Here is a 21,266-nt window from a genome sequence, read left to right as displayed (position 1 = left end):
TTCCCACACGGCTGCAGCTACACAGCACAAAACTCCACCAGTCATAGGTACTTTGTTCCACAAAAATTGAATCTCTCATACTTGTAACTAATATGTGGAATGACTTTAGGTATATAGAAAAAGGATAAAAGAACTTCAAAGTGTGTATTTTTTTGTTGTTGTTTTGTTTAGTTTTTAACAGTTTAAATGAAAGCAAAACTCAGGATATCACAATGATGCAATTAACTTAAGAGGCAAAGAAATTCACAAGTGCAGCTATATATATACAAAAATAATGCTTGCTTTACTATTTTTTTCAAGTGGGAGAAACTAAAACTCTGGTTTAGTTGTCTATGCCTTAATACATCAGTATTGCTAAATGTAAACAGTTGCACCACGTATTACTACCATACTCTTTATTTGTCTTGAAAATGGAATCAGGCTCCAAACTTATATTCTGCCTTTGAACTAAGGTCTTAAATAAAGTGGTGATTCTAATATTTTTATTTACACTAAACAGATAAATCAACATCTTTGTACTGCCTGTTGGAATAGCCTTGCTTGATTCTTACATTCGGAGGTATGACAGCAGGGAGGAAATGCTTGTATTTCCTCAGTGCATGCATCAACGTGTAGTTGACTGGTCACTAAAACTGGCAGATTGATGATGATGACTCCCTTCATTGGATGTATGAAGGCATTTAGCCAGACTAATAGATTGAAATGGACTGCTGCATGTATGGCCTCTGAACAGCTTCTTAATTTAGTTTTAGAGCGTACAATAGATGTAATATTGTATTCAGTGATGATATAAATCTTCTCTCCTCATTTTAAAAAATAAATAAATTTCTTCTCTGTGGTGGAGAGCCACCAAGAGATTTTGAAATGTCATATATTTAATTATAAAGAGGTCTGCAGAAATAAGTCCCAGTTCAGGTAGCAGGTAGGAATTCTCCATTTTAGGTTTATTGCTGTTTAATTTTGATTCTCAAAGGGAAAGCGTCTCTGAAATATGTCATATGCTGTGATGGGAAGAATTAGCAGAGTACAGGATTCTTTCTGCACTGAGGGATGCCATGAAGATGCTCTGACCCCTGTGGGTACTGACTCAGTAGAGTTCCTTTATCTATAAAGTTACTGTAAAGTTGGGTGCTCCAGTCATTCATGGAAGATACCCAAACAAAATTCTGGATGTACAGAATAAGTATTTGTCTAGTGTTTTTTGCATTTGTTGCAGCTGTTTTGGAGTCGTAGCATCTAAACATTTTCTTGCCAGTTCATTGGCAAGGAACTTATTTCTCTTTTATAGTTTTACCTGGGTTTGTATTCAGTAGAATTAGCAGGACTTTACCAAATACTAAAATCAGGCTTTTACAAAAGGTATGCGTAGTATGATATTACTGGTATTAGTAAAGTCTTCATTACTGATATTTAAATATATTTTTCTCTGGGCATGGCTGCCAATAGATGAACAAGTTCTTTGTATTCTTCATATCAAAACATCACAATTTCAATTTCTTATGCTTGAAGCCTAACTGGAAGATTATCACTTTGTAAAGGCCATGTCCTTTGACTTCAGATATGTTTGACATATATTTATGCAGTTTTATGAGATAAAGTAGGCAATCTGATATATAATTTAATTAGCTTAAAGTTAGCATTTTACTTTATAACGCTTATTCTTTGATATATTATCATCCCTAATTTTACCATGAAAACCTTAAATTGTGTCTTCATTATCAACTAAGGTCTCTGTAACACCAAATCAGCATTAGAAAGAAAAAAAGACTCTTGTGGATTGATAAGCTGGTGGTAGTCTGAGGCATGTTGCCCTGATAGCTTGAATACAGCATGTTTTCCAGTAGCAACTGCATTGCTGCATGTAGGCAGATACTTGAATTCAAAGAAGTTCAACGTCCTGAAATTTTTACTGTAACTTCTATTTAGCACACCAGAAAAAAAGTTAATTTGTTATACCATAGCAATAGAGGGTAACAGAAAGGTGGTTTAATTGTAGATTTCAAATTGTTATGGACAAAGAAGGCATTTTATTTAATGTTTGTAACATGGAACTCTCCAAGGTAGAATATGAAAACAGAAATTTCATAATACTTGATCACTACTTTCTTGTTTGCTTTAAAATACTTAAAAATTTTCCCATCTTCCTCTTCTTTTAAAATAGTTGTCTTTTAGATTAAATCTTGTCCAGTAGATTCTACGGAGACGAGTAGCAATTCTATAGGAGATTTAACATTGTGTGACATGAAATGTTGTAGGATTCCTTTTAAAGAGAGATTTTAAACATCTCTCAGGTTTAAAGAGAGGTATCTTTTAAAGCTACTACATACATCTTGAATCAATGGATAAAGCTATTAGCAAATTTATTTTATCATCTTAAGAACTGTGCTTTAATTACAACACTGAGAGTTGTTTTTTCTAATATAATTTCTCCACTTTAAAACCAAATTTAATCATTGCTGTTGAAAGATGGAAAAGTTGGGGGGTGGAGTTCCTAATTGCTAATAGCTGATATCAGTAGGAACTTCACTAATTTAGAAGTGCCTCTTTTGTTTCAATAGGTTTACAGCAGCAAATAGTGTTTAAAATCATTCACCTGTAATTAGTTTTGTTAAAAAAAGAAAATGTTTTTGCTACTCTGCAGTGATTTTCAAAACAAAATGTACATGCATCATCAGTATTTAGTGCTGGAGCTTTGAATTGCACAGAGGCAAGAGCAGTAAGAATTCAGTAGGCACACCTTCATGTCCCCGCATTTTTCTCTTTTGAGTGCAGATATTAGTCATTGCATTATGCTTTTAGGTAGGTAACAGAGATGTAGTCCCAGAGTCCTTGCACTTAATGATTTAACTTAATGATTTGTCATTGACTTGAAAAGGTGGTTGGTTTTTTTTTTCCAGTAGACTGTAACACTCCCCTCTGGTCGTTCTAGTTTATCACTGTAATAGTAGCATACTAAACTCTGTTTTTGAAATCTGGATATTGCCTGAGCTGTTAAAATTTAGTTGTTTTGCAGAAACATAGCAGTCTTTTTGCAATGAGTAAAAGCACAGTTTAGCGCAGATAATTTTTAAATGAATCATAGTATAACAACTGTTATACTTCATGTTGTTACCTCTGACCTCTGTATTTTGGCCAACATTTCAAAAATGGGTGAGTATCCTTGATCTTTGATACTTGTTGTCAGTGTGAAAACAAATCTTGACAGGAAAAAATATCTTGAGAAGTGTCTAGCACTTCTTTTAAAACTTCAGTAATGGCTGAAACTTGTTCATTATTTTATTACGGTTATTCTTGTTGTAGATAGCTATCGGAGTACAACAATTTTATCCACTCTCCACAGTAAAAACTGGTCAGTAAATTCTTACAGTCCAGTAACTGGATATGATATCTTTAGTATTTACTGCAAACACCGGTTATCATTGTCAATACAATGTTTGTAGTAGCTTTTAATTACTATGCCTTTATAAAGTGTTGTATGTGTGAAATAGTGAAATTATTTTGCCTTGTGTTTAGGAGGAACGGAAAGGAACCTGAAGTGGGAATGTACTCCTCCCAATGCAGAGAGTTTTGTTAAATTAAATGCTACCTTCAGTGCAAATCTCCCATCTTTCCCACTGAAAAAAAAAGTGGGTAACTTGTTTCTGTTGTTTCTCTTCATATTGAAGTTGTTAGCTCTGAAGTATTTGAAGTTTTCAGTGTTACAGAAAAGCCAGTTGCAGGCTTCTTTATGATACTAATTAAATCAGTTTTCAAATCAGTTGAACACTCTAATGAGAGAGGGTTTTTTTTTTTCACTCTTTCCTATTCCACAGACTTTCAGTCCTGTAGTATCTAAAAAAGAAAACTGAAAATGTTAGGAGGATGAAGTGGAGTATCTGTAATCTAGCCTGTCCAGTACAGCAAGCTAAAACTGATGGAGATCAGAACTGTTAATGAAAACAGCTATATTCTGAAAATACATTACTGCATAATTACTGTTACAAATAAATCCAGATTCTGGCATTTCCAAAAATGAACTATAGCAAATTTGATGTGGGAACCATCAGCAAAATATAAAAATAAAACTACCTCTTCAAAAAGAATTTGAATGTGCAAAGAAACTAGAACTCTCCTAGAGGAGAAAGAAAAAAAAAAAGTCAAAAGAAACTTGTCTTATTTCATAAAGAAAAGGTGAACCAATTAGATGTAATTTAAAAGCTTGTTTCAGTCAGTCATATTATTGGAGATTTAGACAAAGAGGATCAATCAAATAAATTGGTTACTGAGGACAGTAACCCAAGATTATAAGGTCAATTAGTCTGAATTCCTGCCTTTAAAGGACTTAATCGAACAATCTCTGATCCAGTCTTTTTTGATTCAGGATCAAAGTCCAGAATTTTGGAATAACATCCAATCTGAATTTAAAGATTCAAATGTGGAAAATCACCAAGTCTCTGAGCAAGTCTCCAGTGGTCTACTTGTCATTGCAAGGTTTTTATATTTGCTTATGGGGCTACTGGGGGAATAGCTGCTTATGGAGATCTTTTTGTGTATATTTTATGTGCTAGTATGAATCTCTGTATTACTTGTCTAACTCTGCTTGGGGAAAAAATGAAAATAGCTGTAATTGTGTGTGAAACAGCTAATGTACAGAAAGACAACAGAAATCAATGTCACTGGCATAATTCTTGATGGAACTTTTTTTTAGTATTACTTCTTTCCATTTTTACTAAAATATGCCACTAAGTAGAAGTGAGTAGAAATGTTCAGTAGAAGTTTAAAATCGGGAATAGCTTTTAGTGAGTGCAATCACTGGTATTCTCTTTGTAAAAATGCTTTTAAGAAAGTTCTTTATCACTGGGGCATGTACTACAGGAGGGTGAAATGACAGGAGAAATGTGCAGTTTGCAGTGGCTGCGTGAAGGAGCAAAATGCATCATTCTGTCAGCACTGAGTGGATTCCCATAAACTTGCACGAAACAACCCCCAAAACAAATTCAGAAGAGCAAAATAGGACTGTCACCATTCAGAACAACACAGCAGGCTGGAGGAGAGCCATCAAGGAGGAAAAACACTGCAAGACCATGAAGGGAAGTTACTATCCCTCTAGCCGGGGCACCTCCATCTCTAGTGAGCATCTCTAGTGCCCAAGGCACCCAGCAGCAGGCCAGAAGGTGGCTGCAGGTTGGCAGCAGGGGTAGGGGACAGTGACAGCAACAGGAGGTCTGACACCAAGGGCAGTACTGATGCCAAAACAGGTCACATAAATTTAGTTAAGAACTGCAGAGAGGAAAAAGCCCTTTTTTTGTTGTTGTTTTTTCCTTTTTTTAAACAGCACTCAAAGATGTAAATTTGATGCCTTGAGCCCTTTGGGGCAATGGAAGCGTCCCCCATGGACGCTTGGACGCGTGGACCTACCCAAAGCAGGCTAATAGGCTCAATAATTTTATTGTAGCCTATTCCCAACAATTTTAAGCATTACTGCTGTGAAGATGCAGTGGCACATTTTTCATTAAGCACATTCCTGCAAGTGAGTGTATTACAATTGGTCTGACTTAAGGCAGCGGTAAGTGCTTTTGTCAACAAGGGTAAATTACGGCAAGGAGAGGGAGATAATTATTGGGATCTCCTTTTTTAAAAGGAAAAACCTTCTCTAATGAGGAAATACATAGTGTCTTCCAAAAACTGATGGATTTTTTTTCTTCAATACAGGGCTGAGTAACCTCTGCTAGTAATATTAAAGAAACCAAATGGGAGTCTAAATAACAATTTGATGCTCATGTCAAATAATTCATTTGTAAAGATAAAGTTAAAGGTGTTTATTTTAAAGACACGGGCTAATGTGTGTTTGATAAAGTAATTAATATACATTTATTTCAGGATATGTAGAACAGCAGGAATTCTCAACAGGACAAATCAAGAATATTTTCCGTAGTGAAAAGAAGGCAATAAAGTGTACTATGTTCAGTATTCTTGTTCATCACTGAGGCTAAATTTGATTAGATTTATATTAACAAACAAATGTTTATTATCATCATTATTTATTTTTAAATATTCTGACAGGAAAATCCATGGTAGAGATTGAAACACATATAATCCATATTGGAAATGTGTTTTTTTTTCTCTTTCAACACATTTAGACTGAACACATCAGAAGTTTCTGAGAGCCTGATGAGTTTCCAACACAATTTCTTATGCCAGTGTTTTGGCTTTATTGGGATTTCACATGCTTCTTTCAGTTCTGACAAAATGCTGAATCTTAGTAGGGCTTTATTTATTTTAGAAATGCCATTCTGTTAATTGTTGCACTTAGCATTTCTGCTTTTTTTTTTCTTCTCTGGGCTCATTAAGAGTTTTTTCGTGTACTGTGAGCAGTATTGCCCTTCCAACAAGACTCTTGCAAGAAGGATCCCCCTTAAAAAAAAAAAAAAAAAAAAAAGACATTACAGTTATACTTCAGGCATGTCTCCTTTGCTGTCTTGTTTCATCGTTTGAAGGTTTTATTAATCTCTTTAGGACATTCCGTACAAAATCCCTGAACTGTATGAAACCACAGGAGTCTTAATAAAAACAAGATTTATTAGGAAAGGAGGCAGAACACTAGAGCAATGGACTGTGTAACAGGTCTAATCTGAAATGTTGGTAAAGCTTGTCTTTGTTGGTCCCCTTCATGCCATAAAAGAAAGTAAACTATCCTGCATTCCTCAGAAGCTCATCCTCTGATTGAACTTGCCCAGCTCCCCTCAGGCTGACACTGGCAACTAGGAAATCAGGGGCAGTTTCTGGGATCACATGTGCTATTCTGAGGGTGCTTTTGCTGTGCACTTAGAGCTGTGTTTGCTCTTCCTTCTCGTCTGTACAAGCGTTACCCAGCCCTGCTCCAGCCCCTGCGGTAGGCCTGCCCGCTGCAGACCTCTGAAAACATGGCACAGGCGTTGAGTCTTGTCCAAAGTATTACTTGCTGCTTGGCACTGAACTGCATAATTCTTGATTTTCCATATAGCTTTAAATTCTTTTGAATGCATTATAAAAATGTTGCTCCTCATCCTTGTTCCATATCTTATTTTCATAAAAGCAGATCACAGCTAAAGTCTGCCTACCCCTTCTCCTAAATTATTGACCGTGACTTTACATAGTAAATTGTGCTGGATACAAATGTTTGCGTGAACATAATTCATGGCAGAGTTTTTATGAAGAGACAGAACCTAGATGTAATTTTCTCAGTCAGTAAACAACTGATGTTAATGTTGGTATTTCTCAGCTTCTGAATGTTTAGTTGGGATAAGATGGTGTTCTTTTCAATGGTTAGTCCATTTAAATGATTTTCTTATTTTAAAAAAGCAACAAGACTTGCACTGAAAATTAAATGACGTCCTGCAAAATCCTATTGACCCTCCTTTTCTCAGAAGCCTTCCCCTAGGGTGTCTTGCAAGCATCTGAAACCAGAGGACCAGCATCCTCCTCAGGCACAACTGCTACATCAGCCATGCACATCAGCCATGGAAGGTGGATGGTACCATTGCCATTTCCTAAGCAGCTGGGGTGCAGGACAGAGAATTATGTGCAGGGACAGCAGATGCACTTGTGGATCAATGGTGAGGGTTAGGAAGAGGGAGAACATACTCTGTGGAAACCTGAGCTCTACTGAACTTAGGTTAACCAAGGAGTTTTCAAATTTGGGCATTTTTTTAATATACATAGCAAAGAGGAAATACTAGAGACATAATTACTTTGATTTTAGATCTTCTTAATGGACTGTTCGGGGAAAAAATAAGTTAAGCATGGGCAGATTTTTTTTAACCTTGTTCTATTGAAAAGTATCTATGAATAAAAATAATAATAAATAAATAAATAAATAAATAAATAAATAAATAAGCAAGCCTTGAGCAGATACTTGGGGTGGACGGTGTACTGAAGAATTCATTTAGCAAAAGTATAAATGGCTGAAAACAGAAGATAACCAACTAAGTATTTGTAACGATAAAGCTGTCTACAGATTAAATAAATTAATCTTATCAGTGCTTGAAGAATTGTCCAATAAGCCTCAGTTAAAATGGTTGTGGTTGTAGTTAAAACTGGTAAGGCTGGATCATTGCCTTCTTTAATGGCTTTACTAGAGCACAGTTTTCTCCTGCTTCTCTGTATTGTAAGGTCATTAATGAATCATTAGCTATTGCTAGTAATTACTGATGTCTTGAGAATATTGGTTTAATTGAATGAGAATTATAAGTAGAAGATACAGTTACATATTCTGCAGTGTAGGTGGTGGTACCTTTCTGTATTGTGGCTTTAAAGAATCTGTGTTTTTTGAGGAATTTAAGGATGCCTGGTAAATTATGAATCATTATACTATTGCATGTTACTAAAGGTACACTATTGTGAGCTTCACAGTCTGCAGGTGTAATGGATGTAAGGCAAGATTAACAGGACAGAACGATAATTAAACCACAGACAGACATCTCAAAAAAAAAAAAAAAAAAAAGTTTATCATGTCCCATGCAATTATTAAGTGTGTCTGAAATTCTCTGCAAATATTTGTAAAAGCAATAAAAATGTGTTAGTTTGAAAGACAGCTTTCCAGCACGGACACTTATTCTGAGGAATTAGGAACCCTTTTTGTGAATATAGAAGCTGGCTCAAGTCCTGTCTTATGGCAGCATGGTTCACATAGGCAGTGGTCATTGGTTTATAGATGCTATGAGCTAAATGCTGCTAAAGGAAATAACAGAACAGCTAGTATATATGCATTTAGAGCAGTATGAGTTGCTTACTCCCTTTAGGACAGGAGAATTGAAATAATTAACAGTAATATTACGGTTGCAAAAGGAAGTCCAGTTGTTCTTCAGCAGCCTACATCTGTGAAACACGATACCTCTGGGGACTGAGATTTAATTTTCCCAGGAGAAAGTATAAAAGCAGGAGAAAAAAAGGAATGACTTCTGCTAGAGCAGAATAAACCTGCATCTACAAACGATTAACACTGCATAATGAAGTAGTAAAGAAGCAAAAGAGATTTCTAATAAAAGACTAATAACAAATCCCATTACACCGTGGTGTATTTTTCCCTTGAAGTGTATTAGACTTTTAGCAAGGCTTCTTTCTGCATGAGATTTGGGTACTTGCAGGCAAAGTCAGCTCAAATGCTTCAAGCTTAGCTGCAATTTCTTTCCTAACAGTTTGTATAACATGAAAGTTGAGGTTTTACAGGTGGGAGGGGTTGTTAATGCAAGTAATAGGCTTCACGCAGAGTTTGGGTAATGTTTGTGTCACCATAGGATAATGGTCTCCCGTAGGCAAGGCACTGTAGGGTAATGTGCTGCTGTATGGTAAAATCCCTTGGCTAGAACAGACGTGGTATTAAATGTACTAGATAAGTCCTGCTTCTTTGTTAGCAGTTCTTCTGACTTTTCTTTCTGAGGCCTGAAAATGAGCCCTCGTAGGATGGGGGGGTTAAACAGAGTTTGAGTTTTATCATAGCTAATATTGCAACCTTTATAATTACTATGCTAAAATAAAAAGTTACAAGACTACAGAACAGAAATGTTTGGTGTAAGCAAAATAAGGATTAGATAAGACTGTATTTTCACTTCTAAAAGGGAATGTGCCTTGCAGGGCATAATATTCCGTACAGTGATCTCTAAATCTGAAGCATGGACATTTTTATGGGTTATAAACACAATTACAATATCAGGAGGTACAAAAGTTTGAATGAACAAACCCTTGATTAACAAAACAGTCCCTTTCAATTTTGTTCGTAAGGGAGAGTCGCTTTGTACAGATTGTTGCTATCTTAAAAGCTTGTAATTGACCGACGTGTTGGAATTCATTTGTGCAGAAATGAACTTTTATTACTGGAATCGGGGAAAAAAAAAACAGATGCCTTAAAACAACGAGTTCTGGTACAAAAGTGGTTAAACGTGAATTCTTACAAGTGAAACTAATCTTGATGAAATTTCTAGTTGCCTTTTTAGAAAATTTTGTGAGTTTTACAGAATGACTCAATTTGCTTTGCAGAAATTTGCAATCAATCTTTTCTTGCCACTGAATAAACAGATTCCACATGCGTAGCAATTTGCATATCCCAGCTAAAAATGTAATTCATTATTTTTAAGTCCATTTTGTAATAACTATTCCAGGACTAATGTTACTAACTCTTCTGTAGCTTGTTCAAAGATAACTTTAGATAATTCCTGCTGCCTAGAAAGGTACCAAGCTAATGGTTCTGGTTTGGAATAGGAAAGGGAAGTGCCTGTCTCAAGGTCAGTGTAAGAGCTGGAACTGGAAATAAGAAAGCTTGAGAAATTATTTTTTCCTACTGCATCTCAAGCTTCCAGTCTCAAGCAAATTTTTCATTTAATAAGATAGATTTTCATGTTTTGCTGGGTATGAAACAGAAAAGATATGAACAGGAATTAATCACTAAATCTGGTAAAGATTTAAATCAGGTTTAATCAAAATAGCATCCATAGCATGTTTTACGTGGAGCTGGAAACACTGCTGTCAAAAACAGGGAGGAAGCCTGTTCAGAGCAAGTGTGACCCGATTCATTTTAACTGCTATTTGGCATCTGCCTTGAACTGGCTTTCACTTGACTGGGCTTTTCAGGGCTCTCATAAACCTCTGGTTTCACCCTGCATTTCTGTTCCAGACTGTTCTTGTGTAACATCGTCTCACTTTCATCTTTGATCAGTATCACATCAAATGCTTAAAAATATGGTGTATAGAATTGATATGTTCTTTCTTTTGAGGTTCACCCACATAACAGTATTAGTCAGTTAAGCTTCTGCAGTTGGTACAGTATTGCTTCCCTTAATGTAGACACAAACATTTCCAAAAACACAATTATGTGAGTGATTCTCATAGACCTTCATAATTTGCAAAATTTCCTGCTGAAATGCTTTGGGTTGTAGTTGATCCTGTGATACGTATACTGGCTTTACAATATTCGTCAAAACAGATAAATACAGCATGTCTTTTCTGTTCTGTTTTGTGTTTTTTTCAGGCGATGGGTAAGGCTCCTCTTTGGACGTGAATTCCCACTCCAGGACCTTCTTGTTGTGTGGGATGCTCTATTTGCTGACAGTATCACCCTGAATTTAGTTGACTACATTTTTGTAGCCATGTTGTTATATATTAGAGATGCCTGTAAGTATCAACTATCTTACGATCTTTTAAGAAGAATGCAAACCTATTTTTCAAAGAAACAGAGGGCTTAAGAAATGCTAAATTTCATTCTGACTTTTTTAACAACTGAAAATCCTTTCAAATGCTATGAGAGGAGCCATTTGTTATCGGGCACAGTCTGCTGTATTTATGAAACAAATTGTATCTCGGAGTTAAATGCACGTTTGTTTTCTGAGTAGTTCTGTGTTTTTATATGGAGTTGCAGATTTTCTATGAAGCCAGTGATTCAGGTATGTATAGAGCTCCACCTTCTGACAAAGCCGATGAATTGAGTAAATCTTCTGATACTGGAAATACATTCTTTGCTCTTCTGCTTTGAAAAATGTGAAAATGCACAAGACAGTGACTCATAGATTTCCAAGTTATGTCGTGAAGGAAATGTACATGCAGAGATGAGTAGCAATTACAAAATACATTTATTCCATGCAAGAGCGGTATCTTTAGAAAACCGATCACTTAATTTTATTTTCTTTCAGTATACCTGAAATAGGTGCAGAGATATTTGCACATATGGACTAGTGATAAGCAATAAATAAATGAATTTGGTAAAAGAGACAAACTAAAAAATGTTGCTAGTTTGTATAATTATGAATGGGAAGAAGAATATATGTAATAATTAATTAAAAGGCATTTATTTCTGTCCTATCATATTTTGCAAAAAATTCCATATATGAGTTTGCCACAACAAAATATGTGTTTTTCAATAAGATGCATGTTTGACATTAAATATATGAATTCTTTAGCATGCTGTTGGGTGTTAATTATATACAATCTGTAAGTTTTAGCTTGTAACAAGGTCACATATTTGACACAATTTTGTATTCTAGGACACATAAAGTTTTCAACTTCTGTTGTTCTTATTTTAGGGCCCAATCTTGAAAGTATAACACGCATGTACTTTACACATACTGTTGTTTCACTGCCTGCCATAGGACTTCATGTGGGTTTTTTTAGTCGCTTTTTAATAAACATGCAGCATATAGAGCTGCCTTACATTCCTCTCAAAGAGGTGGACATTTAATTCAGTGTAGAGGTTTCAAAATCAGTGCTTGTTTCAGGATTATCCAATTCCAAGTCATTTTCTGTAATCTGAATCTGGTTTGTTTATGTGCAGTAAACTGAAATAATCTTTAAAATGTTTGCATAGATGCATGGTGCAGATGCATGTGAAATTGTTTCTTAACATTAGCATTGTATTTTGTGCCATCATTTGCCTTTAAAAATGATAATTAAGAAATGTGTCTGTAAGCACCCTCTCTTTTCTGGGAAAGGAAGGTTGCTTTGAGGTTGTTTGTTTCACTTTGTGGTGCACTCACGTGAGTATCGGTATGAGGTAACTAAAATGTGAGCTAAAAATGTGTTATGGGGATCTGTATGAAATCAATCTCCCTTTTTTTCTTTGAAATCCCCAGATTTTGTAAAATAAAGCAGTAAATAGCTTTAAAGTGGAGTACATTTGCTCGAATAAGATGCAAAGTCATCTCATCAGGACAGCTAATACTTCGTACATTCACTTTTTCTGAAATAAGTATATTTTTCTTCTGTAGTTGGATCTAATTAGTTACTCTAAGCTTAGTAGTACAGTGAAAAAAAATACCCAATCATAAATACGATAATATTGTATATATTGTAAACATCAAGCTCAGAAACCTTCACAGTTTTTGATATGATAAAAGAAAGCTTTCCATATATATATATATGTAATAGAAAAGTTTTCCTTTTTCCCTCCTATTTATATTGTTGTTAATATTTGAGCTTGAATAGATTTTATAACATTTTAAAAACCATTTTCAAATAAGTTTTTAAAAACTAGTCTTTCTTTGGTGAAAGGAAATGTTATTTAAAAAAAAACAACAATGATGTTAATCATCTATAAATATAACATCTGGAAACTTTCAGTTTTAAGACTTTGAAACAATAGGAATAATAATAGAACTCCTAATATGTTATAAAAATATCAAGCATAATCAGTGATAATAATATAATACTGAAAGCATTTGAAAGTTTAAAAATGATGCAGATTCTTTTATAACAACACATTTGGGGATGGAGAAGGAGTTGCTGTTTTGGGAACTGCTAAATCTTTTTCTGTTTTGTTATGTTCTCAAGGACATGATTTTAAGAAAGCAGCATTTCTACTATGTTTTTAGTTTTATTTTTATTTTGAAATTCTTTGTTACTCAAACTATGTATTACTAAAGGAGAGGGTAACATTTAGAATTTTAGATTACTGTGTATACACAAACACATAGTTGAAATGACCTGAACATTTTAGAGATTACAGATACATAATCATGTATACAGCCATTCTGTAAACTGCTCTGTTCAGTTTAACAACTGAATATGCAGAGCTTTATCCGTGCAGTGCTAATCCTCACAAAGCAGGTGTAGGGTTGTGTACTGAAGTGTCTTTGAGTTTTAATAAATGATTTTCTGGAATACTTTTGGGGGAAAAAAATAACCACGTAAAAAAAAAAAAAAAAAACTTGTTTAAAAAATCTGCCAAATCTGAAGCATGATTATGTTACTTCTCTTTCACTAATATGAATGTATAGACAGCTGTTGGTGAAATCAGAATGGAAGGGAGAGTTCAGTGCAAAAAAAATTGTTTTTATTTTATCTACTTTCCTTCCCATGAAGAAGGACAAAAATGAACATACCTGGAAGACCTGTCCATGTTCTGCATAGTAAACTAATAATGTTTTTACACCAGGATCTAATTTTCACTGATCAGTATTTGAATAACAATATTTTTACTATGTCCCTAGCTTTATGGACATTATTAGCATATATTTTTCTTATCTAAAGGCACTCTGAATATTTTAAGAGAAATAAAGAAACCACAGCCTCTTCTTGGAGGAGTTGATTTGTTATTTTTGTTATCATGCAAGATGTTCATACGATCTATGTTTAATTCAATTTAGGGGTACTAAATAGAACATAGCAATGCGTAAAGCAGCAGGGGGAAGTAGTCCCACTATATCTAGGTTAGGAAGTCATCTCTATACAGGATTGGCAGCCTCAAACAGGAAACTCAGAAGAAATGGCAGGTGGCAGGAAATTAGGACTTGATTGAAGACAGGTACAGTTAGTTTTCATGTTTTCAACCTTTTTTACTACTGCTTGCATCCAGGAATGGTTATTGGACCAACAGAGAAAAGTCTATCTCATCTAAAGCAGAGGAGAGAAAGCAATTTGTTGTTCCTCTGCATAATCTGTTATTACTGCATAACAAGTATTTAAAGGCAGTATGATTGCTTTCCCTATCAGAGGAGTTTCTCTACGGCTTTCCCAAGAAATACTGATCACATTCCTTTGGCAAAGCAATAACTTGTTATTCACGCTAAGAGTAGGATCCAGATGTGACTCTTGCCAAGCTAATGAGTGAAGGAGGAGCACAGATAGGCAAGCACCAAGCCTATTACAAGGCAGCTGGCCACAGTATTTCACCCTTGAACTTCAATACCTTCCAGCTACTGCTGAGACGATAGAAATTGGTATTGCACAGATTCTCCTACAAGAAATTTCATCCTAGAATTGATTCTTAGAAATCCCTTTAATTCAAGTCTGAATATTCAGAAAAGGAGGGTTTGTTTTGTTTTGCTGATGTTTTCTGCATCATTTTTAAGAAAACTGCCAGGCTGTTGTATAATAACATACATTTGGCCATGCATTTGGCCCTCTTGAAAAAAAGAAAGATACCAAGAGGTGTTTCAGCAGATTAATCCCTTTAACCCAAAATTCTTCAGTAAATAGAGCACTAGCAATGATGTTCTTTTCTATAACAATTTATATGTGAAAATGGGAGAGCTGAATGTATGGAGAAAACCATAAAGATAAAATAAATATAAAAGTTAGCAGACCTTCCTCATTTAAGTTTTGCTTTTGCTTTGTGTTTTTGTTTAATTTATCAGTGATGGGTTCACTATTAAATATAAATTCTAGGGAGCAGAAGTCATGGCCCAACAGTTTGATTTTTTTTTTCAATTGTTCAATTGCTTTTCTATTATACATTTTGAAAAAATTAATAATTAGAGTAAATGTCTCGTGGTTGAAAATACCAATTTTTGTCAGGGCTCAAGTCTGCACCATTAAAATCACTTAGATTTTTAATATTTACTTTTCTCTATATCAGTCAGACAGCAAATAACTGTTCCAGGAGACATAAAGAAAGAATGATTTTAATCAATTTTCCATTGCAAAATAAAACACATACTGGTGTGTTCCAAAGAGAAATGTGTTAGTCTTAATACTTATCATTTATAAAATTATGTAGAATTTACTGTCCATTTTCAGTATTTTTAGTTACTTTGGTGAAAAGGTCTCATAATCGTAACTGCAGTGCAGTATCTTAAATTTGATTTACACGTGAGACTTGGCTTGGTTATGTAATATGCGGTGCTGGTATTATGCTTCTCTGAAAGATCTCTGACTGAGACCATTGTGTTGTGTTCATTATGCCAGCTCTGTGACTACAAGAAGAAAAAAACAGGTACCTGAATATGAACAAGAAAAACAAAGGATAGGAAAAGAACAGGCAGAACAGATAAAGAATGAGTAGGATAAGTGAGTGCTTTACAAATGAAAGCAGATGTATGAAATTACAAGCTGTCGGATCAGCAACGGAAATGAAGATGATAAAGTGGTTCCCTACACAGATTATAATTATTCATTTTGCCCAGTCCTGCATCTTTTCCCCATAATCCTCTTGTTGAGGGAGGAAAGGTACAGGAGGATATGAGGCTTATTCACATGAAAGAATAAAAAGTAAAACATTTAAATCTCCGTCCACAGAACAACCATTTATTTTGCCTTTTATTGATTCAAAATAATTCCATGTTTGCAAGGATTATTTCTGGTATAGAAGCCTGATTAGAAGTATTTGTTGCTACAGCTAAAGTTCTCAGAATAGTAGTTTGTTAAAAATTTATTTACAATATTAGTGTTGGAGGCTGTCTTTATGTTGCACAGTGCAAGCATCAGCAACAGGCATTGCTTTGACAGCTGTGGCAGATGGATTGCCTGGATTTGGATGGTGCAAAAGAAATGATGTAGTTTACACAGACCTGCCTGAAAAGACATCTCTAATAATTGCACTCATAACGAGATTGATTTGGGAAAAAAAAAAAATAGTTAACAACAGCAAGCAGAGAGCCACAGAGCATATTTACACAGGTTCAGATTAAATCAACTTCATAACATTTCCCAAATAAGTAACAAATCCTACTAAATTAATGGGGTATTCTACTTTTAAGTATTTCTGAAATGAAAATCTAACTTTTTCCTTTTGTACTTAGCATTTTGTAAAAAGTTTATTGATTTACCAGAAATCAAGGATTTGTTGACACCATTTGCATACAGATGTATGTATGCGTGTGTGCGCGTGTGTGTGCGCATGTACATAAGAATACGAAAAAAAGATATTTCAGCAAAGAATTTTCAGAGCGGGACAAAGTTGTCATAAAATTAGGACTGGAAGTAAAATTTACCATACAAATAACACCCTTAGAGTTAGATGTCTGTAGGTAAGTGAAAAAAAAACAGTGTCTGATTTGGGTTCTGTATCTCCACTGACAATATCGTTTCCACCTCCATTGGCTCTGGTAGAGTTTTGGTGCACAGCTCACATACAAACAGCTAAATTTAGACATCCAGATTTGGAGTTGAATCCTAATACAAATGTCTATGAAATAAGTTGAGTTCTGAAAGACTTCATGTGGGACAAGGCAACTGCATCTGAACTGTAATGAGATTACAGAAAATAACATAGTAATATTTCGCTTTTTTTCATTTTCAATACAGTGATATCAAGTAATTATCAGACCTGTTTGGGACTTCTGATGCATTATCCACCTATTGGAGATGTTCACTCCCTTATCCTAAGAGCACTTTTCCTCCGAGATCCAAAGGTGAGAGGCTCACTTTGTAAACACAGGAAATAAATCTCTGTAATAGAATGTTGCAAATGCTATGATGTTAATTACAACCTACATTTTTTGGGCTAAACTCTGGTTTCAAATTCTTTGACAAGCTGAAGGAAAGAGTTGATAAACAAGAGTAGAATACAAGTTTTTTACTCTTAAAAGGGTGCTGTCCTACTAATTTGCTAAACTTCTCCAGGAGCTCAGCAAACTGCAGATGCTTATGCTCCTTTGTTTGGTATTCTGCACAGACATCTTTCATTATAAACTATACTTTTGAAACTAATATTTTATTTAATAAGCTAGTAAGCTGTGTAGAAACTGTCGTGCAATATCATCTGTACAATATTTTTCATTAGATTTCTGGAGATTAACCGTTGTTAATCCTTATAGCACTACTTATGCCCAGTATGTAATAGATACATGATGATTTTCAATTAGAACTGAGAATCTGCTGTTACAGTTCGAAAAGATTCACAGGAATAAAATGTAAAAATATATAAATGTAATGTTTTTGATGCACACAACTATACTACAAAATAGTGAACTTCTTGATGATTTAGAATGGCATGTGTATACAAAGTAGATATAATGTACAATGGATATACACAATGTAGTGGAAAAAATGTTTAAGGCAAAGCTGTACACAATAATCTTTCCAGTATTCAGATTTTTGGCAGATAGCAGAATTTGTGCTACCAGTTTTGAACTGTCTTTGAGCATGTCCCATTAGGAGGCTGCCAGTGTAAAGTCTGATTTCCCTCATCTCTTGAGGCAAGTCACCTTTGAAAGTGAAAAATTCATCACTTCTGCACTCTCACTGTCTTCTGCAAAATTTCATTCAATAACAATGTTTACACTTCTATGGATTAAGAAAAAAAAATGTCTCTTTGTTTCTGTATCAGTTTTTTGCAGAAATCTGCTTTCTTTACAGCTGCTTTCTTTACAGCTGCTTTCTTCATTCCTCTCGGGCACAAAGATTTCTTTCATGATGAGAAGTAAAGTATATCATCTTTCCAGTGTGTAAGAGAGTTTGTAATGTTAGATCTGTAGAATTTTTCTTAAGATTCAGGCAGCAGAGTGTGAAATCAAGCTGCCCAGCATTTATTTATGTACTGTTTTAGCAAAACAAGACAGAACTGTTTTTTTGATGGAAGATACAGAGGGAGGGAAACTGTGCTGCGATATCAAACTAAATCCAATATGTAATCTGCTGTTTAGGAAAGGGGTATGTTAAAAGAAAAAATAATTACTAATCAGCTGTCTTCCAAAGCATCCTAGATAGTATACAAGTCATGCTACCAGCAGAAGGGGGCAAAAATAAGCCATCAATTTCTCATGAAAGAAGCTTGATCACTGTTCCGCTCCTCACTCTCTTGTGTTAAAGTGAAGTCAGGCTCATAAGGCCTTGGTGTTCTGTTAGTTCAGACTCTCAGGTGTGCCTTGAACACCTTTCAGGAAAACAGTGGATGTGTATCTTACCATATCTTTCAGGTAGTTCTCCCTTCAGTCAGGTGAATGAGTGCTTAAAGGTCTTTCATGCAGAAACTGCTAGTTGTTCTGGCAATTTAAATATGATTAATTATGATTGCTCCTAATTTCTGAGCTGTACTTACCTGTTTGGGAAATACTCTAAAGGTTAGAAAACTAGGATTTCTAGAGAATAAAGAGCTCAAAGGGACTTCTAGCTCCTCTTGTTTTACGTTGCGTCTTTAGGTTGAGACTACATTAACAAGTCTGGACTTCCTTCAGCAAGGAAGTTAAACTTCTCTAAAGTATCTCTCTGAAAGAAAAAAAATACCTTCTGGTCAGAGAAAGAAGTATATCTTCAGTGCTGTGACTTAAGTACCTGTTTTTTTTATCTTTCCCTTGATGTAATTTAAAGTTTCACTTATGTGTCTTCAAGCATATGTTGGTTCAACCCAATGTATTTCTGAAATGGGAGTCTGCCTACTGTGGCTTGTTATTCTGTGTGGTGTAAGACCTACATATAAAAATTTTCCAAGTCTGTCAAAATTTTGCAGTACAGAGAATGAAAGGTAAGACTCAACACGACATCATGGGTGCTCTAGGAGTCTAAAATCAGTACACAGATTATATGCGCCAGTGTAAGTGGGAAAATTAGAATGACTTTTTTTTTTTTTTTTTGCTATCTGCATAAAGATAATTCAGTTTGCCTTTATTCCCTGAGCAGATAAAAGGAGATTGGAAGAAAAGACAAGGAGATTTTAGTCAGTAGTGCAACTTGTAAGTGATGATTAGCAAATTCAGTGCTTAATGATTTTTCTTCCTCCTTTGATGTTTTCCTGTGCATTTCTCCATCACTAGCTTCTAGTTTCTAATGGGAAATTACATTTGGTTCAGTGCAATTTAGCTCTCTTGAGCCAGAGGTGAATTGTTCTGTATGGCATTTCTTCCAAGATTCCACTTGATTTTTAATGTGTGAAGTTGGACAACTCTTGTTCCTTTCTGTGGGAGACTGGTGCATGGTTCAGTGGGTTATTTCATTATTTGTTGAACACATCTAGTATGTTTAGTGTCATTCCAAATATCTGGGAGAGGCTCGCTCTCTGCCCTTTGGAGCTCTTAATCTCAGCTGGAGAGGAATTGCAGAAATACTCAGTGATGACAAACAGGAATTGCCTCTTAAAGGTTTATTAGTATATGTTGTCTTCAAGATTATTTTTGCAGATAGGTAAATACCAAATAATGTCGCTGAGGGGAAGATGTAGGCATTTGGACTGAGAGGTTGGTGATATGAACATAAAACTGAAAGATTCTTGAGGAACAATTCTGTCATAAATTATGAAGTCATTAATATGGACCTGATACAGCCTGCCCATTCATAACTTCTGATTCTGGAGATAAATCAGAGTTTGCTCTTCTTGGTATCATCCATTATTTCTTCTGTTTCCTTGCTCAGTCATAACAGATGTTTTCTCCTTACTTATTTGCCTTGTAGCCTATCAGGAAAGCTAAACTTCAGCTTGATGGACCTACTGTGTTGGGTTTTTTTGCTACGCTTTACTGCAGACCTCATCAAAAGAGCTAAATATCAAAAGAAAGCTCTACTTAAGAGATGGGGGGAAGTTTTTTCTTACAGATGGACAAATACAATTTTTTGACCTTTTGTGGAATCAAGCTTTAGTAGAAGCTTTTGCATTATCCAGTAATAACAGTAATATGAAAAGTAATTTGTGCTTGACGACTCTCCTTTTGACTTAGAGGATCCTGGCTGGCAGTTGGGATGAGAGGACATTTTATATTCCACATCCCTGATATATTCCAGTGCAACTGAATAGAAATACGGAGCTCTGTAATAGCTGAAAAAAAGTAAATGCACCTGTCTCTGAAGGGGGGCCTGAGAGGTACTAATTTTATAGGCTTGAGTATGGATCAATGTAGAATAATGAATTTAAGCCTTTTCTGCATTTGGCTAGCTCCAGTTCTTATGAAAATGTAGAATGAAAACCTCAAATCAGTGTTGTTGTCTTTGCATAGGGTAATATTGTTAACCTGCTTAGCAGAGTATTTGTTTCACATTTCTTTGAACAGATAATTACCTCAATTATTTATATGAAAGTTACTTCTATGCACTTACAGTCCTTCCGGATATAAAAGTAGAGCTTCTTATGAAACAACAGGGTTTTGCAAGTATGTATATGTGAAATGAGAACATGAAGCAAGGTTTTTTCTGTATATCCAAAAGCATTTACAGAAGGTGTGTCTCTGTGTATTTAATATCCCACAAGTGGCCAATATCCTCCATTTTTTAAAAAAACATGGAGCACTGTTAATTTTCAAAGCGAAGTCTGCAAAATTAAAAAGTAGAGATACAGAGATAGGGCAGTTGAAAAATATAAAGTGATTAAAAAACATAGTTCTAACTAGAGTTGTTCAAATAAAAAAAAATTAAAAAACCCAATTAGAAACAAAAGTCATAGAAAATGTGAACATATTGTGTTCCTTAAATAACCAGATGTTCTTTCCTTCCTGAAGGCAGCCAGGGCTAGGAATAAAAGGTTTAAAACTATTGTTTTAAGTTAACTGTGAATTTTGCAAATCTGTTTTCACCCTTTAGCAAATAAAATTCTAATACAGCAACATAAGCAAAGTAATTTTCATCTTTGGGTGTTCTTATTTCTATGTTGTTTTGTGCTGAAGTGTTAACCTTATCACAAT

At 34.9% G+C, this 21,266-nt stretch overlaps 1 protein-coding gene across 10 annotated transcripts in view; it reads left to right on the top strand.

The window, feature by feature from the left end:
• The window catches only part of TBC1D5 (TBC1 domain family member 5), a 317,841-nt gene that overhangs the window by 223,567 nt on the left and 73,008 nt on the right, over positions 1-21,266 (top strand). For all 10 annotated transcript variants that reach the window (XM_068674320.1, XM_068674318.1, XM_068674325.1 and 7 more), the window contains 2 exons: positions 10,982-11,124; positions 16,966-17,072. In XM_068674320.1, the coding sequence (XP_068530421.1) occupies positions 10,982-11,124; positions 16,966-17,072 (250 nt within the window). The remainder of the gene's footprint in view (positions 1-10,981; positions 11,125-16,965; positions 17,073-21,266) is intronic.

This window comes from Anas acuta, chromosome 2, assembly GCF_963932015.1.
Source record: "Anas acuta chromosome 2, bAnaAcu1.1, whole genome shotgun sequence".
Classification (NCBI taxonomy): domain Eukaryota; kingdom Metazoa; phylum Chordata; class Aves; order Anseriformes; family Anatidae; genus Anas; species Anas acuta.
The sequence above is the reverse complement of the archived record's forward strand: the minus strand, read 5'-3'. Positions and strand labels throughout refer to the sequence as shown.